This window comes from Cupressus sempervirens, chromosome 5, assembly GCF_028749045.1.
Source record: "Cupressus sempervirens isolate cs-2001-9-10 chromosome 5, ASM2874904v1, whole genome shotgun sequence".
Classification (NCBI taxonomy): domain Eukaryota; kingdom Viridiplantae; phylum Streptophyta; class Pinopsida; order Cupressales; family Cupressaceae; genus Cupressus; species Cupressus sempervirens.
Window position 1 is genome coordinate 65,197,612 of NC_143122.1, and position 26,806 is coordinate 65,224,417.

A 26,806-nucleotide genomic window follows, 5' to 3' on the forward strand; every position below is an offset into this window, starting at 1 on the left:
GAATCCTAATAAAATATCACAACTTGACTTGTGGAATATATCTCCTACTTATTTTTGAATTGTTTTTCATTTTTTAATAACGAACTTATTTATTTCAAACTTAAATTTTGATTTACAATCTTATAACTCTCACTTTTCCTCAATAGGTTGCTAATTCCTCTTCATCTAAAGCCAATTGGAGTACATACTCTCCATTCACTCAGTGAAACACAACAAATTGACAATAAGATAGAGGAGTTGAATTGTTTGAGCCTCCTTACAAACAAGATAAGTGGACATGAAGTTGTGGGATGTGTAAAAGAAAACTAACTTGGATTTTTCAATGACCATACTATCTTCACTTTCTGTGGAACTGTATACCGAGAAAAATTTAAGGTGCAGGTGGTGGTCAGTGTCATGCCCCCATCATAACAGCAGCAGATTGTTAAATAGAAACACAAAATTAGACTCTTCAAGACCAGATCCTTGAAAGCAATCTAACACTTGCCAGATACAGGTCGACAATCCTAAACACTGGTCGAACTTTCTTTCTTAAGTGCTATTCAATCACAATTAGACTCGTCCCAGTCAGCAGCCTTGAAATAATTAATTGATACATACATAATGTTGGAAAGGAGAGCAGCGCTAAAAGCGTCATATCTCTTCAAACCGAAGGGTCACAACCCAACCACCAATGAGGGTATAAAATAAGGAAATCGCATTGGCTGAAAGGAAAGAAAAACAATTGAAATCGGCAATCAGTGCTCATAACGACAAGATCAGTTCAAAAGATATCATTAGTCGGGCAATCAAGGAAATCAACTGAATTGAGATCAATCCTCGTAAGAGAACAAAACAATCTTCAGCAATCAAATATATAGATTGAATCATTCAGCAATAGCACTCATGCAAGAGAGCAGCAATCAGCATTCAAGGAAGGAAACAACATCAAGTCACATCTTCCTGAATTGCAACAGCAGACTGAAAGTATATAACCTGTAATACCTTATATTCTACAATACAGTCAATGAAATAGGAAAATCAATAATTGTTGTGATAATGTGAAATACATATTCTAAATCATTAATCTATCTATAACCCAGCAAGCAATCTTGTTGAGATAAGGAGAAAATGCAAGAAAGTGAAGCAAACACAAGATCATCATCTAAGTAGGCCACCCCATGATGGATGTCCAATGTGCCAGCCACATGGGGCCAAGAGGATAAGCACCCACTCTTGGGCTTAGATAAAAGGATTTCCGAGGTGCCCTATTGCAATTTCTTTTGCAACCTCCACCAGATTCCAACACCTCCACCGAGGATGGGGGATGTCCCGATGTTGACTATTTGCTGATTCGACTATTTATGTTCAATGTTCGATGTTCCAATTCCATCCAATGTTCAAGTATTTACTCTTTTACATCTTTATATCTCTTATTGCAATACATATTTTCATAACAAGCATTTGAAGTACCATATTTATATATATACACACGCCTTCCTATCCCCCACCATCCCCAAATTAAGGCCCCTCTGTCCCCTCGTCCCAAAAACTTGTTCCCCCGTTCCGTCATCCCCCCATCCTCCAGGGTGGTGTAACTATGTATATATGTAAAAATATGCTCATATGTTCATAAAACACTATGCTAATATTGAAGCAACTTAGCAAAATACACCACCACATATATTAATGTTGATGTTTTGGTAGCTTTAGTAGAATAAACATGTGAGATCAAAGAAATATCAATATATATATAAGATTGTCATTACATTATATTAATTATGTTGATGAATAGACATGTCCAATGACGGGACATGTCTCTTCTCTTGGTTTATTCCTCATACAAATACAACCAGGACACTGCCATTTGGAAAAACACATACCACATATTATGTCAGTGCTTAGTACATTTGCAGCGATCCCAGAAATACAACAATTAACAATGCAGTTCAAACAATGTATTGCTATCAAGTATTCACATTTGGGATATTTGAATAAATGTGGTCAAATACTATTGTAATACTGTTGATAACTTCTCTAAGGTTGGTTCTCTCAATTGTTCCAATGGGTTGTTGATGAATCCTTGAAAGCATTACAGCAGCATTGAACAACTTAGAACCTATCCATCTGCCAGTTTGCTAATGATCAGATGCCATGGAAAATATATGCTTCTTTGTAATATGATTGAATAATACGACACAAAGCTATGCAGCACAGAATATGTAGAGGTAGTGTAACATGGGAATACTGGACAACAGCTATCACAGATGGCCATTTGACCACATATTAAAAGATTCCAAATCTGAATACTTTGATAGTGTTGTCCGAGTGTCCTGTTTCCCTGAGTCTGGAGTCTGCAACAAGCGTTGTATTTGACCTGCTAAAATGACTGCTAAGAGACGAAACAATGTTGAAATGACTTGGACAGAAAAAAAGCAGCGTCTTGAATATGTACTATTAAGGATTGTATTCTTGTGTGGCCCGAAAACAGGAAAAAAATGCTTCTATGGCCCCAAAACACAGTTAAAAAACTATAAAAATCACCAGCCAAAGCTTTATAAGATAAGATAAGAGAAGATAAGAACAGAACTTTATTAAAAGTCAACTTGACCCGATGACAGAAAAGTCACTCTGAAATTGCTGTGCATTCATTCTGGATTCGAACTGAAACTTCCAAATTTGCTGTAAGTCATTAAAAAATCGAACAGGTTCCTGCTGATCGATTTGGCAACGAAGTACACTGAGAAAAGGCGAAATTGTAATGAATCTGAACTGCATATAAATTTTGAACAAATCAACTACCAAATTTTGGGCTCAGCATACAAATGTGTTAACTTAGTCTAAATTGTAAAGTGTTTTTTGTTCCCCAAATTGGGTGCCTAGGAGATATGGGGGCTTGAGTTGTTTTAAAACATTATAAGGCCATTGTTGAGTAAAAATAAAACATTTGAATTAAAATGCCCTACTTCCCTCCAAACTGTATTTATTAGAGTTGTGGCTTTCTTTTCTCCCATTCAGAGTCTGCAATTAATGGAGTGAACAGGGAAGTTCTTCCAACATTTGATTGTGGACAGAAACCCTTATCAATATTCACTAGCTTTGATGGTGATCCATCTTGGCTAGTTCAGTGAAAGATCCATCAGAACTTACTGATATCCTATATATCTTATCGATTGTTCATTATACATTCATGGATGTTTAGTTTTTGCCAAGTAATAAAAACTATAATTGTCATTATGCCAGCAAATGAAATTTGTGCAAGAGCATGTTGCAATTTGGTAAACGATTGCCAAAACTAAAATCAGGGGATGATATTGCATGCTTGAGAACTAAAAAAATAAGAAAATAATTAGCAGTTTTGTTTGTGGTGTATGTTAGAAACCCTAAAAATCATATAGTACATATCATAAAAAGCTAGAGGTCGTACCATTATTGTCTAAGGCTTTTGTTTTGTTTTAAAAAGAAACTTCCCTTTTCAGTTTGTAAAGAGGTTGAGCATATCCTACTATTTTGTTTTGTGCTGTACTAAAAGAGCAAATTACAGTGCGAAGAAGTAAAAGAACAGAAAAACAGCAATTACTCTCTTTGCCCAAATTTGTATTAGTGCTTTTACCATAACAACCTATCAAGCGTTGACATTGGAAACCAAGTCAGTCGCAATAATATTATGAATTGAGTACCCAAGAATTTGACTTCAATATTACTTACATTAGCAAGGTCTTCAGTATTGGATAACTGATGGAGAACCTCAGAAGTGTTTACTCCATTATGCGAGCCATCATTTTCCCTGTAGAGTGTCATAGCGTTCTCAACCATTGATCTAAACACCTCTTGAGGTGGATCATGATTTTCAAGTTTCTGGACGGCTGGCTCCAAATTAATCTGGCACACAAACAAAAACGTCCTACTTTTAATACTCCTTTCAAATAACCATGCATTTATAAGGCAACATTCACAGTACATGGAATAGATAAAACAAATTAAAAAATCATATTTCCTTTGCTTGGTGTCATATATCTAGCTAAACCAATATTCACAATATCAATAAAGAAAATGAATTGAACATGAGGAAAGTCCAGTTCTTTTATTTAGTTTCCTATACAGGTAATTTTCTACCACAAAAGAAATGGTATATTGGACGATTTTCACTACCTTACAATGAAAATGCAGTTGCTTATTACTCAAATGCAAAGAAATCAGCATCACAATTTACACTGTTTAAGATCACATGTGGAAGACTCAAATTGCCCAATGTTACTACGACCAGGATCTATTGTAACACTAAAGATTGCATTATCACAAGAAGCAAAGCTAATGATTAAACAATCCATAAATATATGAAGAAGAATTACAACTTTAAGTAATGTAGCAAAGTTATAAGTAATTCATTTACTCTGAAGTCAAAACATCAAAGTTCATAAACTCCCGTTTCGAAGTATTTCAGTACTTCCAGACAACGATGCAAGTTGAGTACAAGATTGTCAACAGGTCAGAAGGCTGTGCCCAGCTGTACAAGATCAATATGTTAAAAAAAAGCTGTGCCAAACTTTGTTTGCTTTCTAGAGGATAAAGAAATTTGGGCTATAATTGAGCTTGTGGATGACCAACATCCACAATTTTACAGACCTGTTTTCCTGCAATTTAAACACTAATGAACTGCTTAAAATTAAAAGATAAAAAATGTATTGCATTCCTTGAGCAATTAGCAGACATAAAAGTAGCACTCTAAAACATTGACTAGTTGCATCCATAAATTAAGACATTTCAATTGCATTGACGACTTCTTCCATTCCAATGCAACACTGTTAGTTGCTGTGTGCTGATAAAAAGACCAAGGCAAAAAATGTATGAGGCATGTCAATATTATGTGGCTGCCCAACAGCAGGAAAAGGCAAAAGCATTCACTATGCAGGCACAAATAACCAGATGACAAAAGGGGCAGATTTATTGCAGAGGACTAGTAGTGTAATGTATACCACCCCATACAGTAGTTCTTTGAGAATCTTTAGAAAAAAAAATTCTATTTATTTTCTAACATCGTCTTCATCCTTTTTTCTGGAATGGCAAGTATGGATATCCCCAGGGCATACCTGGGTCATCTGGACCATGCTCTGGGTGTGTGCAGAGTGAACCCACCCCCAGACTTAGAAGCATGAACTGAGATTAGAATGTCACATAGTATCATATAAACAACAAAAACATTATCAATTTGTAATCATAGAACCATATACTTCAAGTTCAATATCAAAATATTAAAATAATAATATTGAGTTCAAAAATCATTGTTTCAACAATTGGAACTTTAGTTTTAAGTTTTAAATCATCAAATGAATTATTTAAATTTTAAATCATCATCATTGGCATTAGATGAACCACAAGCAAGGCCATGACAGTGCCACTTTCACTTGTACTTACGCAAACAGTGTTCTCACATTCCTCAAATGCCGCAAGCGGCTAAGTAGAAGCATTCATGTTTGTATGCTCTTGATCTATATCCCACATCTTCAACTCATTCTTTGTATTCATTTTCCTTGTGTGGAAGGAAACATATGTTGGAATACACATATACTAACTTCTCCGCTCCTTTGGATTGTAATCTATTTCTCTTTACTAAGTGGAAGAAAGAATATGTGCTCCTATTTCTTCCCATTACAAATTAACTAGCAACCCATAAAGATAAGACAAAGTACACAATTTAAGTTATAACATTACGAGCAACCTATGAAGACAAGACAAAGTAAACAATTGAAGTTATAAAATTACTAGCAACCTACGAAGATGAAGTAAATTATATATAGAACTCACTCCTGATTAAAAAAATCATTAATCGTTAAAATTATTAATTTATTTGTGATAACATTTTGATTGCTAGGGGTTGCAAGTTTTGAAAGCATCGAACATGGAGCTACCACCAGCTATAAGCATTCTTCTTAAACCTATGATATACCTTGTCAACACTCAGACCATTTGCATTTGCAAAATCTATGAACTCATTTGTTATCAATTCCCACACATCATCTTCAGGGAAGAGTCTAAGGAATGTTGTCTTGTACCTTTCAGACACTTTTGAATTTCTATATGATGCAGGGCAGCCTTGCATATCAAGATATCAATTTCTATAATAATTTGAAGTCAATGCATAAGCAAGAAGATGCAATAAAGTAGTCATCTCGTTCCATTTTTCTTCGACAATTGCGTGCAATTGCTTGAAGAAGTCTTGTCAAGATCTAGCTCGTTTGCATTTATCATGCACTTCATCTTCTAAAGCATTACCTGCCATCATACACCTCTCCAATGCGAAGACTACCCATGTTAACGTAGTGAATAATGCTCATAATTGGCTCAATGAAACTAAGGAGATACTCCACAAGAACACACCATGAGTCATCTAATGTCCTTTGGTTATTTTTTGTTACCTTCAAAGTGCTTCTGAACTTTGGTGCAGAATAATTTTGGCTGAGCGCCATATTCCAAAATGCCACTTTCAACTTTCACAAGTCTCAAGATGATGTGTTAGATGTAAAATGGGTCTTTGCAATCTATAATAGAAATTAAATCCAATGATTAAAGACAAACTTTAAAGAAGAATACACACTACACAATCAAATTATGAAAATTATGAAGTCGGAAAATGTAAGTTACTAAAAATTTTGAATTAATTACTCCCCTTACTCTCAATAGCTCCAATCTTGAAAATGATTTAAAACATTCTTGAGATGTGGTAGTTGGTGATGAACATTTGTATGTCATCAACCTCTTCATACACCTTTTAGACGCAAAAACTCTCTTCTTCTTCTTCCTCCTCTTTGATCCAATTTTATTCCTAATCTTTTGAAGCACAAGATTGAGTGCGTAGACCGCACATGATAAGCAAATGATATGATGATATTGTTCTTCAACCAACAAGCCAACAACACTATAATTCTTTGATTTGTCTGCTATGACTTAAACAATGTGCCTAGTTCCCACTATCTCAATGGCAGAGACAAGAATACCAACAATAAATTACCCCTCACAATCTCAACTTTCAAAACATTGCAAACACTGCTTTGACATTAATCAAGGTACGATTTTTAGAATCATTCCATTCATCTAAAACAATGGATACATATTGCATGTTTAACCCCCTTGAGTTCCAACACGGTGCCACATACTTTCACATTACCTAGGGTCGTGTTGAAAAATTTAACCAAAATCAAACCAACTTACAAAATAATGAAATGAAAAATACAAAGGCACTCAAACACAAAAGACTTTATCCTAGAAAAACCCTCTATCTAAGGGTGACAACCTAGCCTGCAAAATTACAGTGCTTTTATTATTTTCTTCAAACAAATACAACCTTCACAGTAGAGATATATGTCATCTACTTGACAATTATAATGTCTGATAAATATCCTCTCATAAAATAACACAATAGTTGTCATAGAGCTAAATATAAATCAGTGTAACACGAGGACGTGTCCCCCCACCAAATCGAGGCTGCACTCGAGACGAGGGGACAATGTCTCGAGCGGCGCCACTCAAAGCGCCACCTCCGCTAGAGACGGTGAGACGTCTCCGTGTCCCCTGTGGGTGCGGGGGGACACGAGGGGGGACGCCAAGACGTCTCTTGCAGCATCAAGATGGGGGACATTAAAAAAAAATTAAAATAAGGCATTATTTTAATATTTTTTTGGTTCTATTTTTGTTATAATGGGATGTGGGGCCCATTCCTTCCCCCTCCTTTGTTCAAAAGCCTTCTATTCTTTATTTTTATTCACATTTGCATTTCTATATCTGAAGACTAATATATATTATAAATTTAAAATTATATAATTTGACACTATTTCATTTGTTGATGTTCAATGTTCGTTGCTTGTCATTTGATCATGAATCATGATGTTCCAGTTCAAAACTTCAATGCAATGTTCAATGTTTAAGTTGTTTACATCTTTATATCTTATATTGTATAATTGTAATAAATCTTTTCATACCTAGCATTTTAAGTACCATATGTATAGTATATACACCCCTGCTTCCCCCACCACCACATCCCATCCCCCGCCGTCATCCCCCTGCCATCCCCAAATCAAGGCCCTTCTGTCCCCCGTCTTAGAAGCTTTGGTACAATTGCACCAATTTTTGGGCTTCTTTTGTCATCCTTTTATTTGGGAGTTCCGCCAACTCAAAACATAGGCTCTCATAAACACATCATGTACCTATCTATAATCTTCCAAAGCCCTAAACCCTTGTATCATGGGATAGTACTCATAATTGGTGATATTTTTAGTCCAAGTTCATGGGAGATTCCTGTTAATTCCTTAGTGCACGCTAAATAGTACATAACATATAAAGTCATAAAGAAATCCCTTCCATTCAAGTGAGCCATTTTGAGTTGTTCTCTCATGGAATCTACTACAACTTCACCCCAATCCAAACGTTGTTTGCCTTCTAAAATGACCTGAATAAAAAAGTATGTCCATTCGGAAAATAAATAGGCTTGTGAAGAACCCTTTACTCTATGTAGCAACACCATTAAATTGTGGATGTAGGGCTTCATATGATCCTTGGTGACGATTTTTGGCAGTCGAGAACCTTCTTTCCAAAATTTCAACAAGCAGTTTCTCTGCGATAGCACTTCAATATTTGTCAACACATTCATTAAACTCAACAATGGATTGGGCATGAGTAAATTCAGAAAACACCTTCTCAAGTATTTTGAACATAGAATTAATAGTTTTCCTATCAATAGGAAATAAAATTTGGCCATCATTCTTTCTAATACACTAGGTTCTAACAACATTTCTATTTGCACACTCCTGAATCAATTCTAGACATAGAACAGCTAATGGAATAGCAATAACTTCCATTAAACTACTTTCCACAATCTTCGTAGCGAAAGGGCCATCGGTCTAACTTTCCATTTGTTCACAAGCTAAATTGGTATTGTAATGTCCCCTTTTTTTGGGACATTAAAAATTGATAGGCCAATCCAATATATGGCCTCTAAGGACTTAATACAAAATTATTAAGTCGATTTTTAGTTAAAGGAGAGTGAATAAGAGATGAGTTGGCATGAGGGACAAGAACAAGAATACAAAAGCTGAAGTGTCACAAGTTGGGTCTTTAAAAGGCAGAGAAGAAGCTCATTTCTTTATACTTGAATTATTGCTTTGTTTTTGGAGAACTCGAGTTTCTCTTGGAGAAACATTGGGAGAGTTTACATCTTCCAATTCAGACCTAAGGATACAAACCTTCAAGGCATTGTTGGTGGATTGGACATAGCCCCGGTTCATCACTGCAATGGATTCTAGAAAAAGTTCATGCTGGGTTTTACAGGTTTTTCTAATATGTTTCCAATCTGACTAGTATTGTTGTGTTTATGATTGGGTTTTGATCTCTAGTTATTGTATTGCTGATGTATAATGCAATAACATTGGAGGTATTTTAATGAGCATTTATCGATTTATTTGCTGGTTTGTATTACTGGTTTGGTTTGCATGAGTCATCTATTGGTGCTGAAATCTGTTTGTGAGAAAAACTAGTTGAATATCCATTCAGGATATTACAGTGGTATCAGAGCCTAGTTTTCCTGCCAGCCTATGAGGTTTATTCAGAAAATCCTCAGAAAAATTTATTACAGTAGCTAGCCTGAAAAATTTTAATCAGGGAAAAATTTATAGGAAGTTCTGTGACGAGCTATTTTTGGCATTGGAGAACACAAAAATATGTGTCATTAGTTAATGTTGGGACATTAACAACGTGGAAGTTCAATTTTGATAGTGTTGTGGAATTAAAACACACTTCCGAGCAATTAGTACTTGAAGCTTAATAAATTGATTTGTTTTCTAAGGTCCGGACAATGTATACAAGCCAGTAATACATTGTGGAGTATACTTTGTGAATGAATACTACCTATCAGAGCCATGCGACGACAGTGTATTCGAATTGAGATTATCTGGGATTTTGTGGCGAGACCAAAACTCATTCCTGATTGAGTTCATTATTGCCGTAGGAACATTTCAGATGTTGAGACAACATCTCCACTTAGTGTTGGCAGTAATCAATCGTAAAAGAGGAAATGGTCGTGTTAAAGCTGATATAGCTGCAGGAATAAGGTTGGAAGACAAAGATATGACGAAGGATTAAGTTAACAAATGGTTGAGTTTAATTGCCGTGTAATGGAGAGCACATATCTGCGAGCCGTTTCAGTTGATGAATAAAGAAGAAATATTGAATATTAGTAATTGATATCAGTAGGAAGGTAAATATTTTGTTTTTTGCCAAGAACCTTGCCTTCATTCCGCATATATTTTTCTTGAAGGCAACCACTTGCATTCCATGAAGAATATCGTTTCTTTTTTAAGAGACTATAGATGAGAGTCATACATCGAACCTAAATCAATGGAAGAAGATGAATTGGTTCATTTCATTTCCATGTGACTCTTCGTTTCTCATGCTTGGCGAAGTGGAAGATGTTTAGAAATCATTCCATTGTCATTCATGACCATGGTGTATTTTGCATTTTAGGCATAATATACATGATTGATTTTGGTCAAGACTGCATTCAGAAAGACATCTGGAGTGCTAGAGAGTTCAAGTGTTTGCATTCGAACGATAGATAATGGTGTCATAACATAATTCTAAGTACCAATCAGGAAGACTCTTGAACTAGAGTTGATGTTCTGCAACTTTAGGGTTGATAGGATAACATAGATATGGTATTTGTAGAGCAGAAGGAATCGAGATAATAATTGGTAACGTAAGTAAACCGGATGTGAGAATTCGCAACATTGTGACAATTTTGGAATAAGTTTTGAGAATTGCCGCTACTGACTTAATGGCCAGTAGTTGAATCTTTTCCAAGGTGTCAATATCATCATTGAGGTGACCAAAAGGTTGTCGTTACCTGTTAACAACATCAAACACAAACTTTGGAGACTATTCTGAAGAATCGCAGCAAATATTCTTTAAGGATAGAGCAGAGTCAATGTTGAAAACTTTGTGCTTAGTCGATTGTAAGCATCACACAACATTGTAACAAAGCTCCTTGATTGGTTGAGCATCTACGATTGTTCTTGTTAGTTTTGGGACAAAAGAACAGTAATTGATGATTGGGAGTTAATGAAACATCAATTCCAGGTGCATTTAGTGCAAGGATTTTTCTTACAGCGAGGAAGTATAGATGTTAGGAGGAATTTTTAGAAGTTGCAGGAATCATCATCATAGAATTTTTGCCAAAAGAAGAAGATTCGTTATCATGAAGTTTGACAGATGCTAAATTGGGCCCCAGAAAAGTCATTTCAGCTTTCGAGAGAGAAATACAAATCTGTTTGATAATTGTAACTCCAGAGTCCCAGATTGCCGCATATGGCTGAAGGAGACAGGGTATACAATTTTTAAGACTAAATTGAAATTTCTGGAGAATGAATGAATGATTTTTAATGACGTCCACGAGGCCATAAGCCTAAGGGACCCACATAAAACTCCTAGTCAGTCTGATGTGATTTCTCTAGCCTGTCTCTTTTGTTGCAAATCTGCGTAAGCAAAATCGCCCCCTTGCAGAGTCTGCCATGTGTTTTACTCGATATTGGAGTTTATAACAAGTATTATTAGAGGGAATTATATTATTCTTATGACTCCACCGGGAGTACTTGCAACTAATCAAATAGGCCTTATAAGACATTATTATACAAGTAGAAAAACTATTCATTGTCAAATATGGATTGCAGAATTGTAGTTTTGAGATAGAAGGCATAGACAATTGTACAGGGATAGTAAACAAATATTCAGTTAGACAAGAAGGAAGACGTTAGAATTTTTGTGCAGTCTCTTGCAGTGTGAATGCATGCCTAGATTATCACTAATGACTCAGTGAAGGAGTTGTGCCGAACTTATTGCAGTGTCTATGACAATCTGATTAATGTCTAATTACTAGCAAAATTAACAAACCAGCAAAGAGCAGCACAGGCAGTCCATTAAATTGGTAAAGAGAACACATTTGGAGAAGGTGAATAGATTAACATATTCGCTTCAGTTTGGAGTTCACAAATTGTACAAGTCAGTCACTATACTTTGTACTTACTCAATTTCAGTCCATGGAAAATCTAAAAAACAAAGTGTTTTCTTTAGAATTTAATGAGACCTTTAATGGTGAACAACTAAAAGACTTACCGAAGGAAATGGAAGTGGGAAACTAGTTGTACATGGCTGGGTTGGAATTAGACTCCATGACTTCATTAAATGCCATTCTTCAGAAGTTGGAGGTGATAGAAATGTATTTGATCAAAGTTGAGCAGGCAGATTGTAGGCTCCTAAATTGGGCCTTGCAGCCTACAATGGAAACCTTGGTCCAGCCCAAGTTCATGGAACATCCACTTAATGATGTGAGGCTTGCAATTGCTTCATGCCTCAGCTAGATTATGCGAATAACAGCCCCTATAGCAGCCTATAACGATGATTTGTTGAGGAAAGTTTTACAGCTGATTGTTGAAAACTTAGAGGGATTACATGATTAACTTAGAGGAACAGTCCAAGATGACACTACAAGACGATGAGTTGTGTCAACATGATAATAATGAGATGCATGCCTTAAAAAATCAGCTAAACGTTAGTGAAGACATGGTTGTGACATCTTTGGTCCATTATGACAGCACTCATAGGATGATTGAGGATCTCCATAGGAAGGCTCAAAAGGAGTGTAAGGAGATTTGCTTGTTGCTGATGTGCAGGTAATCAAAACAGCCCTTGAATCCATGAGATCAGATTATTTATGTTTGCTTTCCAACAGGGATTATAGTCTTAAGGTTGCTGGAAAATATGTTGATCGGTTGAGAAAAGGAAAGAATGAGATTATGGAGCTCAACAATGAACTTAAGTATGCTCATGAGGCATTGGATGATACACATATTGCTCTTCATGAAGCAAAAAATCAGGTAAAGGTCACAAATCATACTAGGAAGAATGAGAGTAAACAGAGGCAGGAGTTTTTCCACGAAGTAGTTAATGAACTTGTGAGCATTCAACAAACTTATAAATTGGATAGTTGTCCCAAAAGACTAAGTGCCAAAATTTCAGATCGCATTCAGCTTGTAGACAACCCCTTGTTTGAAGTAGATGCTGATTGGACTTCCAATAATCTTGTTTTTGAGATAAATGAGGGAGCTCTTTTTTATTTTCATGAAGAGGATAATCTTGACTTTAGAATTTTGGATCCAGATACAATTCCTAACAGTGAATCTTGGTCACAAGATTGGTGTGGCGAATTGACTACAGTCACTCATCCTTTGATCAGCCCATATATGGTTCCAGATTCCAACCTATATATGAGTTGGATGGATTTCATACATCAGCCATTGAATGGACCTTGGTGGATGATTGATGAGAGTTATGTTTTGATCATAGGGGATGGTTTTTCAACCTCATTCTTACTTTACTCATAGCACCTATGTACTTAGGGGCTCTCTAGATTGATGACGACAATATGGTATTTGAGGTGCCTATGGTGTTGATTTCAAGTATTGAGCAGCGTATTTCTTACATCAACAATATAGGTCAGGTTGTCACCATCCATTGTGATATACATAGCTCCTTGGTATATTTCTATCTCATCATATATGATGGTCATGACCATATGGTTTGGGATCCTAACATTAGCACGCTTGATGTATTGTTATTTGGGGAAGACAGTGAATGGCTTTGCAGTCCTCAGTCCTTCGTTCATATCACAGTAGAGCAACGAGTTGTCAGAGCATTATTCATGATGTTGACATGGGGCCCAGGTATCGTGATTGCATGATTGCAGTTGTTTGAGGGCAAACAATCTTGAGAGGGGAGTGTAAGTTTTAGTCATATCTGATAGACAAAACTATTATAGTAGAAATGATAGATATTCTTACTCTAGAGTAATCATAATGGATTCGTTATCTATGATCTCTAATTGTTCGAAACAATATCTAGAGATGTCCATGATAACAGGCCTGTTATTTGCAAAATCGTCACCTTACAAATGATTACTTTCTAAATATATATGTCCATGAAAGATCATCACCTTTCATTACATATCTGATGTGACTAAACAACAATAGAAGCATAAACTCACATGAATTGAAAACTTAAATTCAATATTCAATATTACAATTTAATCATACCAAGTTTTTCTCTAAAGTATTTCAACTTCACTTCAACAAAAGGCTTAGTAAAGATATCTATTGTTTGCTCATTAGTACTAATGTACTCCAGTTTAATGATTCCTTGATCCACCATATCTCTAATGTAGTGGTAAGGAATTTCAATATGTTTGGAACGATTGTGAAAAATTGGATTAGCTGAAAGCTTGATGCAACTTTGATTATCACAATGAATCACAGTGGGCTTCAAAAGTCTTTTGAACAAATCTACTAACAACTTCTGTAGCCATTCGGCTTCTCTAGCACCCAAGGAAGATGCCATGTATTCTACTTCGGTAGAAATTAATGCAACTAAAGACTGTTTTCTGCTAAACCAAGAAACCATTCCAGATCCTAGACTGAAGCAACATCCAGAAGTACTCTTACGTTCAGTAGGATTGCCTGCCCAATTGGAATCAGAATATCAATGAAGTTCAATGTTGACTTTATCATATTTGATTCCCATGCCAATAGTACCTTTTAGATATCTCAAAATGTATTTAGCAGCATGTCGATGTATCTTCTTTGGTGCACACATAAACTAGCTCAGAGTGTTAGTAGCATAGCATATGTCCGGATGAGTATTCACCAAATACATTAAAGATACAATCATCTGCCTGTAGTAAGTAGAATCTGTAGGTTCATATTTGATCATATCATCCTTCAACTTGTGTAGATTGACTTCCATAGGAGTAGAAGTTGGTTTACATTCCATCATTCCAAATTTTGTTAAAACATTGACTGCATATTTTCCTTGATTTAGAAAAATGTAGTTATCCTGTTGCTAGACTTCCAATCCAAGAAAGTAGTGAAGAAGATCTAAATCTTTCATTTCAAACTCTAATGTGAGTTCTTGTTTGCATTTCTTAATGAGCTGTTCTTCACCTGTTATTAACAAATCATCAACATATAACACAAGAATAATCATATCATCACCATCTATTTTGAAGTATAAGTTAAGATCAGCTTAATTTTTAGAATATCCTAACTTCATTAGATAGTTGTCTATCCTTTCATACTACGCTCTGGGAGCCTGTTTGAAACCATGTAGAGCTTTCTTTAATTTACAAATGTGAGTTTTGTTGTCATGAGTGTTGAATCCTTCTAGTTGCTCGATATATACTTCTTCAATTTTGCCATTTAGAAATGTTGTTTTGACATCCATTTGATGAACCTTCCATCCCTTGGACGCTGCAATAGCCAAGATGGTTCTACCCATAATTTCGAAAATCACCCAAAAATCGTCGGAATCACCGATTCTACAAGTCGGTTCAACCAAGCCGAGTTTTTGTGAATCGTGAATCGTAATTGGCGATTTTTTGGAAATCGCCTTAATCTTCCTCGTGAATCAGCCACGGCAGCCCATAAAGTTGCATTGATTTTATTTTTTTTAAATAAATATTTTTATTCTTTTCTTTTTAGCCTTTCCTCTTTGTTTTAACCCTAAAGAGCCTTCTAATTGTTAAGCATGTGTAGAAGAGAGGAAAACTGAAAGAGAAGAAGAGAAAAGAAAAACCACAGGTTTCCAACCGACAAGAAAGAAGAGCACCAAAGAGATTAGAAGTCCATCTGAGGAGGCCATAAACTACATTAGAAGCATTAAGGAGTCAATATCAACACTCCTCAACTCATTTGCAAGAGGTAAGTGCTGATTTTTTTTTGCATGTTAGTGTATTATGCATTTTTTGTTAAATTTTTTTAGTTTTCATTTACAAATCTTGAAATTTTTTTTGTTTTACTAAATTGCAAACTAGGGTTTGTTGTTTTGTAGTTTTTGTTTATTAGTTTCAAACTTTGATATTTTACATGAATTTTTTTATTGTAGCAGCCCTTTGCTTTCATTTTCCAAAATGGGGGGAAAAATTGAATGTTGGAAATATAACGAAGAGTTTCCTAGAAGAACCAAATTTCAAACAAAATGTATATTTTGTAAAGAAAAAATAAATTTTGTAGGTATTTATAGATTGAAATACCACATTGCTGCTATACCTGGACATGATGTTACAATTTGCACTCAGCAAACTGCTGAGGCAAAACGCACTTGCTTAGTGGTATTAGAAAAAATTGAAGACAAATTGAATAAGAAAATGCAAGTTGAAGGGTTAAAGGGTATTGGCTCCCATGCTCCTGTAGCCGCATCTACATCTATATCAGCTTCCGCATCCATAGGTTGTGTTGGAGAGGGTTCTTCCAAGCCTACTTTTCGTCCTAGTTCTAGTGCTCATGCGAATGCTAGTGCTAGTCGGTCTTATACTAAGACTGAGTCCAGCTCCAACCTATTTCAGCCTAGAGTGCGGAAAAACAGAATGGATGGTTACTTTGTACCCCGCACTACTCCTGGCTCCCAACCCACACTTGAGGGCATGGGTTTGAACAAGGAGATTCATGATGCTGCCAGAAAAGAGATTTGCAAATTTTGGTACTTTTGCAACATTCCATTTGTTGCAGCCAAGTAACTAATTCTTTTTTCTTTGTTTTCTTTAAGGTTAAACTTAAAAGTAAAAGTAAAACTTTAATTATATCTACTTGTTTTATGATTCATTGACTAATCATAGATTCGCTCTACAAGCTTAAATAATGATTTGAGTCTTTGACATCTAAATTTCTAATCATTATCTATTTGTGACAGGGCTCCTTACTGGCAAAACATGATAGATGCAGTTGCTATTTGTGGTCCAGAGTTTAAAGCCCCAACTGAGGCTAAGTTGAGTGGATACCTCTTGGGTGATATGGTAGAGGATATGAGGGTTGAGCTTGAAGAGAACCGTAAAGAGTGGATCAAAAAAGGTTGCACCATTATGACTGATGGTTGGACAGATAGGAGGAATAGAACACTTCTCAATTTTCTTGTATCTTGTGGAGATGATTGATCATTCTACTTTCCTACATACATAATGATGAATCGTGATTGACTATTTCAAATTTTGATTTGTTGATTGCTAATTTGTTGATGATCCATTATAATTCATTATTTTGTAAGATATACCATGTTTCTCAAATCCATTGATGCTTCCGCTCATGTAAAAAACGCCACATACTTATGTGAGTTTATTGAGGAATTCATAGCAAAGGTGGGGGAACAACATATGGTGCAAGCGGTGACAGATATTGCAGCAAATTATGTTGTTGCAGGTAAACTTTTAACTTTTCAAGTTTTGAAAATAAATTTATTTGAATTTTGAACTTTTTCTAATTCTAAGTTTCCTAAGTTCTAACATGTTTGAAATTTGAATTTCTAATTAACTTAAAATTGTTGTAGGTAAACTTTTGATGGAGAGGCACCCCACCATATTTTGATCCCCTTGTGTGGCACACTGCATTGACCTCATGTTCGAGGAAATTGGCAAGCATAAGTGGGTCAAGTAATGTGTCGAAAGGGCAAAAAACATATGCAAGTTTATTTATAATCATTCATTTGTCCTTACCACAATGAGGAAGTACACAGGAGGCAAGGAGTTAGCTTGTCCAGGCATCACGAAGTTTGCCTCGAATTTCATCACACTGCAGTCCTTGTTGACATCAATGGACGATCTTAGGAGCATGTTTGTTGGGCAAGAGTGGATTTCATCTTCCTATGCTACGACCACTGCAAGGGTAGATGTGGTGGATTCAATATTTGATGATGATGGTTTTTGGAAACCTGCTAGAGAAATCCTTAAGGTAAATTTATTGCAATTTAACATTTAGTATTTTACAATTTACTATTTAGTATTTACTATTTAATATTTAATTGTTTAATGATTTAGTTTTACTTTAAGTTATATTATTTTATATTTAAGTTTTGACTCGAATTTTCGTTTTACTTTATATGTAGGTCACTGAGCCCCTTGTATCTCTCCTACAAACTGCTAATGGGGAGAAGCCTTCTATGGGCTACATATATGAGGGCATGGATAGGGCCAAGGAGGCCATTAGAGCCCAGTATGCAGGAGTGCAAGAGAAGTATGGCCCTATTTGGGATATCATTGATAGGAGATGGCAGAATCAGCTCCATCGACCCATCCATGCAACAGTTTACTTTTTGAATCCGGCATTTCATTTCCGTCCTGACTTCAAGGCGGATGAGGAGGTTCTCGCCGGCTTATATACAATGATCCAAAGATTGAGTAGTGATGAGGATAGCGTAGCTACAATCATCGAGCTCGACAAGTTCAATAATAAAGAAGGGCCACTTTTCTCTGGCAGGATGGCCATAGATGCTCGGGCAACAATACAGCCAAGTAAAAATTAAATAATATATTCAATGTTCATAAATCTAAACTTAAAGTTTATGACTTATAGTTATAAATTGTGCATTTTAAATTTTAATTGTTGATTATGTAATTTTAGAGTTGTGAATGAGACTAATTGTTTTTGTTTTCCCTTATTTCAGATAGATGGTGGCAAATGTTTAGGGCCACAACCCCAAAACTTCAAAAAATTGCCATTTGTATTTTGAGTCAGCCAAGCAGCGCTTCTAGATGTGAGCGCAGTTGGTCCATGTTCGAGCACATCCACTCGAAGAGGAGAAATAGGTTGACTGTGCAGAGGTTAAATGATCTTGTCTTTGTTCATTACAACCTTCGTGAGCCCATGCCCTAGAGATGTTGTTCGTGAGCCCATCTTACATGCGGGGGATATGGCTCGATAGTCCTTTAGGACCTACCTTAGACGCCTTTCCAGTAGGCAGACTGGATACTCAGAGGCTAAGGCTATGGCCACGCTTGAGGATGATGATGAGGATGATGATGAGGTTTGAGCTGGAGCCTTTTTTTTAATTTTGTTTATAGATATTGATATTGAATCACTGATAGACATATGTTTCAAACTTTCATGGATCTTCATCTTAGATTCTTACATACATTTATAATTTGATGTCTTATGGATCTTCACCTTACATACATTCTATGATTTGAATCATTATGATCGTTTGATTTCTCTTTACTTCAGCTAGCCTACAATTTACATTTTTAAGCCGAGAGGCTTTCTACAATGGCAGCAATCTTCAATGTAAACATTTTCCATTTTGAAAAAAATTTGACATTCATTTACACATCAAAAAAATAAAATAGAAATAGACTAAATATAATTATAATTAAAATCGTGAAAATTATACAGAGGAAATGGAAGTAAAAATGAGGCAGATCAAGAACCTCAAATCATTTCCTCATGCCTCTTAGACTCACATAAATATGCGATGATGAAAATTATGGGATTATGAAAATAGGCTCCTCGAGAAGGATATCTCTCGGCATATATATGTATAAGCTAGTACATAACATAGTTACGTATGTGATGGATTTTACGTTCCATGTTTATGTATGTTAAGTTTTAACTTCTATTTAATGATGTTATAGTGTGTTTGAGTTATATTCAATAAAGGGTGCATGAAATAAGTTTTAAATTGTTAAAATCTCTAAATTTAAGGGTTTTTTCAAATTTGCTGATTCATGGGCGATTCATGGCCAATTCACGATTCGATTCGGCCCTGCCGATTTCGATCCGATTTTGATTCTCGTTACTTTGGTTCTAACTGAAGTATATCTAGCAACTGGCACAAATGTTTCTTCATAATCAATGCCTTCTTTCTGTGAAAAACCCCGTGTACAAATTTGGCTTTGTACTTTTCAATGCTGCCATCAGATGCATGCTTAATTTTAAACAACCATATAGTATCCATCTCAGCCCTTGAAGACAAAGGGTATCAAATCACCTTCTTGCATGGGAAAGTTCTTACCTGGCCTAAGAACTCAAATATCAAGAATGCATGTACTATAGGAGCTCATGATGGATGTTTATACAAACTATGTAATGTTCAAAATCAAGCTTTATGACTAGAACGTTCATTTTGGGCAAAAGCCCTCAATGCTTGTGAAACCCCTAATAAATTTGTGAATGACTATTTTGGTTATAAGAGGGCTTGTGCCATGTAGGACATGTCCTATGTGGCTTTAGCCACGTAGAGACATGTCTCTACATGAGACATGAACCTACATATTATATATATGGAAGTTATTTGCTGCACTTGAAACAGAGAAATTAACAGGAGGGATATCCAGCCGTATATCAATAACTAAGAATTTTTCAATATCGAGGAATCTAAGTTATAACAAAATATGGTCATCAGATACATACATTTAGGGAATAACTATAAGACAGTAATATCACTATTGTGAAATAATATTCTGCAAGTCAAGTATATGTTAATGTGAATAAAGGTATTACAACTGATCTAATTTCCTTAACAGGATGCAACCAGAAGCTGATGCGAGAGCTGATGCACATCAAAAGCCTGTCGATGCACATGGATTGTTTGGGAGCTCCGAATCAAAGTAAGCACAGGGGTTTTGAGCATCCCTGGCTACTCGTCTCTTTTCTTTGAGAAGCAACGAGAAGAAATTTTCTGTGGCGGATTTGAGGCGGTGTAGAAGATGATCTGAAAAGCCATGATTGATAAGGTTGAAGAAACCCCACTCTTTACACACCTTTTCCACATCCTCTATGGAACTCTTTTCCAAGTCTATAATGGCGATTTTGGCATTATTGTCAAGGAATGTGGAGAAATGCTTAAGATGGTGTTCTTTGCTCTAGCTTAAACTCTCCTCAAACTTCAGAGCTACCATCATTACTGATTTCTTGTTGCTCTCTGTGTGTTACTTTGATTTTATTTGATTCACATCTGTTGAAATAGAAAAAGAGAATAGTTGAGCAGTTTTTTGGTGCATTGAACATAGACAAGTATGGGAAAATGGACTCGAAATCATGACATAATAGCTGACACCCAACCAGTTGTCAGAATCTGATTTCTATGACAAGTGGCAAAAGATTAACGTAAGTGCCTTTCATTTCATGATGTAGCCAAATTGGTAACATGACAATCTATTAAATTTTAAAACAAGTATTGCTAAATTGTTAATTTCTACATTTTTGGTGTATATACACACACACATATATAAAGGCACCCAAAAGCCCCCAAAACAATTCACGCATCTGCATACCACATTTTCAAACTCAAATCGGTAACTTATATTAATATATATAAACACAGTTCTTTTCAATGTAGAAATGTTTGATTAAACCATGACAATAAGTATCTATCGATGTTATTTTGTCATTCAAATTTGATGTGTTATAATTAGAAATAGAGAGAAATAACAAACCTGAGGATTTTGATTAGCTGCATGATCATCTTCAGTCGAAGCCTCTGAATTTGAAGCTCTTAATTGTGCATCAGAACCTCTTAATTGTGCATCAGAACCAAGTCCAAAAGATGTACCGCCTGAAGCACTGCCAAGTACTTGAGACATGATAGGCATCATCTGTTGCATAACTCTTGAGAAATCAATGCCACCTTCTCTTCCAACCATTCCTGAAAAAGCATTTTCTATTTCTTCGCTGTGTTCTCCAAGCCGCTCTGTCATTTGTTGCATTGTGTTTCTAAGAACCGGGCTTTGTGTAACCTGTTCTATGATGTTACTTAATTCCCCTGGAGCAACTGTACCTGTCTGTTCTGCCACTCCTCTTAAAATATTATTCACAGCTGGAGTGCGGAGAAGTTGAGACATGATATTCCCAATGTCAACTCTTCCACTACCAGTGCGCCCTCCAGAAGCCATACTTCCAAACATTTGTGTAAGCCCACCAGACAATTGCTCTGATGAAGCATTTTCATGTGTTCTGTGATCATTTGAGGCACTGTTGGCAAAATGGTCTTGTTGGACTTTATGTCCCCCTTCAATAGACAACTCTCTATCTTGATTGACTGGGGGTGCTGCATCACTATTTTCTGGTAATTTGCGGGGTGGTTTAGCACGCTTCTGAGAAAATTCACGATGTTAACCATTAGCTAACTTGCAAGAAATACAAGAATGATGAGCTCAAATAAAAAAATACATAGGGGGGAAATATTTAGCAAGTTCAAAGATTTCATGTAGAATGTAGATCACCTATCGAAATTACTCTGGACATAAATCATACATCCAGATAAATTGCTCACATACAATCTAAATGAAGAGTCATTAACTACTTACATTAATGATCAGCAACCTAGGATAAATTATTTAGGATTATTGAATTTCATATTACCTTAGAAGGTGGAGGCTGGAGTCCCCCAAGACCTAACCCTACAGGTACTGTTTTGGGTGAATCAGATTTTGGTTGAACTGTTTTACTTTGAGAATTAGTACAGCTAGTTGAAGCAATTTCTTTGCCCGATGTAGAAGTCAAATCATATTCCTGCATATCAATATCTGTGGACCTCACACCTGATCCCATTTCCATGATTGTATTTTCCAATTGGCTTGAATCCTGTTTGTCCTCAAATTGCTTCACATGTGACTTTGGCTCATTTGGCATAGAAGTCGACTCATTCCTAGATGACGGGCTGGCATTTGACTGCTGTTGATCAGACTGGACAGTAAGGAAAACATTACACAGAGGAAGGAAAATGCTAGGATGACAATATCATACTTTTGTCTACCAAAATCAAATCATTTTTCTTCCAATACCTGTTGTTGATTGTCTCTACCAGATCTACCGTAGGTTCCCATCATCTGCTGCAATACAGCATTTGCAATATATGCCATTTCATTGCTGCCAGAGACAGCAACATTGCCAATGTTATCATTTCGTACAATATCACCTCCATCCATAGCTGATACATTAATATCTGTAGCTGAATTCTCAGCAGACAATCCATGATGCATTCCTTGTTGATCTGTCATTACGCTTGCAAAATCAGCTGATATCAGCACATGACCAACTTACTTAGCTTTTGACAGGAATAGACTTGTACTAATCCATTATGCTTTAAAACAATTATTGCAAGCCACCATTTAGGAGAGTTTTTTATTACATAGCATAAAAAGATAACGCTTTTTTCAAAAAGCATCTAGTAAAGATAACCTACACAATGATGCTTTTTCAAAAGTGTCTAGCTAAGATGAACTCCAATATTGCATAAGCAACACTCTTATACTTACGACTCTGGTTTTGAGTGTCGTGTTGTGCAGAAACAGGAGTGTTAGCAGCTGAGGACATTGCAGGGACGGGTAAAGAATTCTGTGTTTGAATACTTCCCTCCACATTTTGAGCCTGGAACCCCATATTTTGCATGCCTCCTTGAAATCTTTGTGCTTGTGCTTGAATTTGGGCTAAAATAGAATTGGCCTGTGCTTGATTGAAATTTGTTGTTCCTATTGGCTGTTGCTGAGCACCATCAATACCATTAGATTGGAGCCCAATTGTTGCCTGTGCCAAACCTCTTATTGGAACACCTTGGGTAGAGTTCAACTGCTGAATTGTTGTAAGAAGTGGATAAAAGACATTATTTGTTGCATTATTTCCCTCAGTAGGAGGACGCACAGGAACAGCTGCAACAACAGTTCTAACAGGCACGACACGGACTGCCCCAGTCTCCCTGGATCCTGCTATAATATTACCCACCTGATCTGGTATTCCCGAACTTTGGGGAGCATTTGGTTGGTTTCCCTGATCAGAATTTGCAGGAGTTACCAGACCTCCTCCAGGAATGACTGGTGGACCTACTTTTAAGACAAGCCAAGTTTCATTAAATTTCTGTAATAAGAACTATGGCAACAGATTAAGTAAATGCACTTGCCTGAGTGTATATGTATATTGATATTTCTTGGCACCTCTCCTGCACCAGAAACTCCTCCAGTAAACCCAGCAGTTGGGTTAACAAATCCATTTTGAAATGGCCCAAGACTACCACCATGCTGGAAAGGCAGTGGCTGCTGACCAAGAGGTAATAGGATAGAAAAAGTCACTTCTATTGACAAAAGTTATATTGTATTTACATGTGATGCCAAAGGCTCAAGTTGTACCTGAACCATGATAGGATTAGGCCCAGATGAAGATATGTAGACGGCAGGACCAGCATTTACAACTGATTCATCCTGCATTTTAAAGGCAATTACAGACCATTATATTAAATTTCACATCAGTAGAAAATGGAGAAAAGAAGAGAGCCCATTCAATAATGGTAAGGGAAATCATACATGAGATTGACCCATTCGCAATGTTAAAGTAGCCCGACCAAGTTCCAATAACAATGCACCCAATTCTTGCATCAGTATTCCATCACGCATAACTGTAGACTGAATTTGGGCACGAGTCGCAGTATCAGTCACAGCACTCTCACCTTCCAGCAGCCCTGCAAGATCCTAACAAACACAAAAATAACAACATCAAACACACAAAAAAAAATCTGCCAGGTAAGGATATTATAAACTATTCATTCAGGACGAAACCCAATGCCATCAATGTTCAAAGATTAGCCAATATACAAAACCTCTTATCATGATTCACATAATTATAAGACTCCAAGTCTTAGAAAATCTCAGTTTGCCTAGTCAAGGTTGTAAAGGGCAGTTGGGTCAGGCATAGGTAAATGCACTCATTATGGCAAACTGAACAATACTGGAAAACTGAACAATACTGGAAAGATTTAACGACATTGGTGAGCCTAATTAGAGGATTCATCAGAGACGGTTACAGACAATAACACAAAGCATAAAGAAAAGACTACAGTTTTCACTTATGTTCCACCAAGTCACTACTCAAGAGGCAAGTCAATGAACAGAAAAAATATATAATCTTAGGTCTGGGGATGCATCCTATTAACAAATACAGCTTTATGCACTTTGAAAAGAAAATTCTACCCAGTGGCGTTCTCCACCAGGTAACCGGAACAGACAATTTCAACTTGCCAAAGAATAGCAAAGAATTTTCTTCTAGAATTGCAGTTGATTAGGAATCTTTGGATATAAGGACTCTCAACTTTTTAGCAGTATATAGTGGAAAATATTTTCTCTGTCCTTTTTTTGGCTTTGATAATTTCAAACAGTATAACATATAATTTCTAATCACTTCAGCAATGAAACAATTTATTTCACTTTTTGGGCTATTTATTGACTGTTCTTGCAAGAAACCCTTAATGCAGTATGACTACAGAACTAGTGATTATAAGACAGGAATAAATGGAAAAAAGAAACTTAGCTAGACTTATTGCTAAGATCTCACTAATTAATTTTTTTTTTGTAGTGTGTGTATAAAAATATTCTATACTGCTAGACAATATCCAATGCAGAAAATATAACAAGTAGTTGTATGGTATGAAAAATATACAATAATCGAAGCTTGTCATTCTTGGCAATCAGCCATTATCTTTCTTCTTTCAAATGGTGTTCCTATATGGCAATCAGTCATTATCTTTTCTTTTCAACTGGTCCGAGCAGACATGAATGATCATAGAGCAGAGTTCGAAATCATGTGCAAAGACGTGTTGTTCACAGGATGAGCCATTGGCTCAAAATATTTATATTCTTTACCCTTTATCTAATTTTATATGGCATTAACAAGAGATAGTACATGTGCAAACAAAATCTCTACATGCTACAGCGGCACCCTCTCCATGTGCTGCTGCAAGCATGGAGATTAACTTTAATAGATGTGGAGTGGCTGAGAAGGCTTTCCATTTTGCTTCCATGTGATTGCAAGAAACTCTTTAAGGAATTGATGATCTATTGCATTGTCCAACCAGTCTAATGAATGATGGGAATGTTATACCAAGAACCGTTAAGGAGGGCCAGGCAAGGCTGAGATGTGTGGTGCGTCCCCATGTAAGATGGCTGTACTATATCTGCATTTAAAGCAGAATTCATCTCCGAACCAATCTAGAAATTATAAACTGAAAAACAGAATTCTAGTAGCTCATGCTGGGCAGCCGCGTGTAGTCTTGTTTGTCAAGTCGAGCGGTGGTGATTGGGCACATGTGTAATGTGCCCATTGGTTGCCAGCATCAGAATTTCAGAGATTAGCTTCATATTGGATCCTCGTAGGTTAATGAGGATGGTTAGAGGGTCTTCTGAGGATTGATTCATCTCCAACATTCAGTGATTTATGGTTTGGCCTTCATTCGATGTCATTTGGACTCCATTTGCCATACTTACTATGTATAGTAAGTCAAGGGTAATAGAGAATGACCCTTTCTATTTTTAGAAAGTGTATTTGGTCACATGGGGAATTATGAGAAGAGATTCCTATTTAGACGACATGGCAATCAGACATGTATTTCAAGAGATATTAAAGTTCAAGTGACTTAAGTGATTTGTTTAAATCTAAGTTACCAATTTGCGCATCTACCCTAGGATCCGGATTCGGGTCCAAATCCGCGCGTGGATCCTCAAGAATCCGGGCAAGATTTGTAATCTTGCCTATGGAATCCTCATTCCACAGGCTGGATTAAGGATCCTACCTGGATCCTCGAGGATCCATGCACGGATCCGTGCGAATTCGCGGCAAAGCCCAATAAAAAAAGAAAAAAAGTGCGCCCAAGTTAGTTTTTTAATGTTTTTTTTTTTTCCCTAAAGGCCCTAAACCCTAAAAACGACCCTCTAAGTCATAATGCAAGTTCATTTACTCTCTATTTTGCTCTCTCATACTTGCTAGTTTGAAGTAAAGTGCTTGGATTTGAAGGAGATTGGTTGTGGAGCACCAAATACCTTGCAAGAAGTGTTTAAGGTATGCATTTCAACCATATTCTTGAGTTCTTTCATAGATTATTGATTTATTTTTAGTTTTCCAAATTTTCAAGTTCTTGTGTAAATGTGAAGCATAGTTTTCTTTTATTTTCTTTTTCTAGATTGCAAGAATAGAACAATGAGCAGTCAAGGCTC

General features: G+C 36.2%; 1 protein-coding gene across 14 annotated transcripts in view; it reads right to left on the minus strand.

The window, feature by feature from the left end:
* LOC149554565 (uncharacterized) overlaps positions 1-26,806 on the minus strand; it is a 227,159-nt gene that overhangs the window by 22,596 nt on the left and 177,757 nt on the right. For 2 of the 14 annotated variants that reach the window (XM_089828619.1, XM_089828620.1), the window contains exons 10-17: positions 24,128-24,292; positions 23,954-24,025; positions 23,728-23,863; positions 23,090-23,650; positions 22,616-22,824; positions 22,194-22,505; positions 21,269-21,925; positions 3,688-3,861 (exon numbers count right to left, since the gene is read on the minus strand). In XM_089828619.1, the coding sequence (XP_089684745.1) occupies positions 3,688-3,861; positions 21,269-21,925; positions 22,194-22,505; positions 22,616-22,824; positions 23,090-23,650; positions 23,728-23,863; positions 23,954-24,025; positions 24,128-24,292 (2,286 nt within the window). Of the gene's footprint in view, positions 1-1,707; positions 2,369-3,687; positions 3,862-21,268; positions 21,926-22,193; positions 22,518-22,615; positions 22,849-23,089; positions 23,651-23,727; positions 23,864-23,953; positions 24,026-24,127; positions 24,293-26,806 lie in introns of those variants that run through there. The other 12 variants (XM_089828615.1, XM_089828616.1, XM_089828610.1 and 9 more) reach the window with 8 other exon arrangements.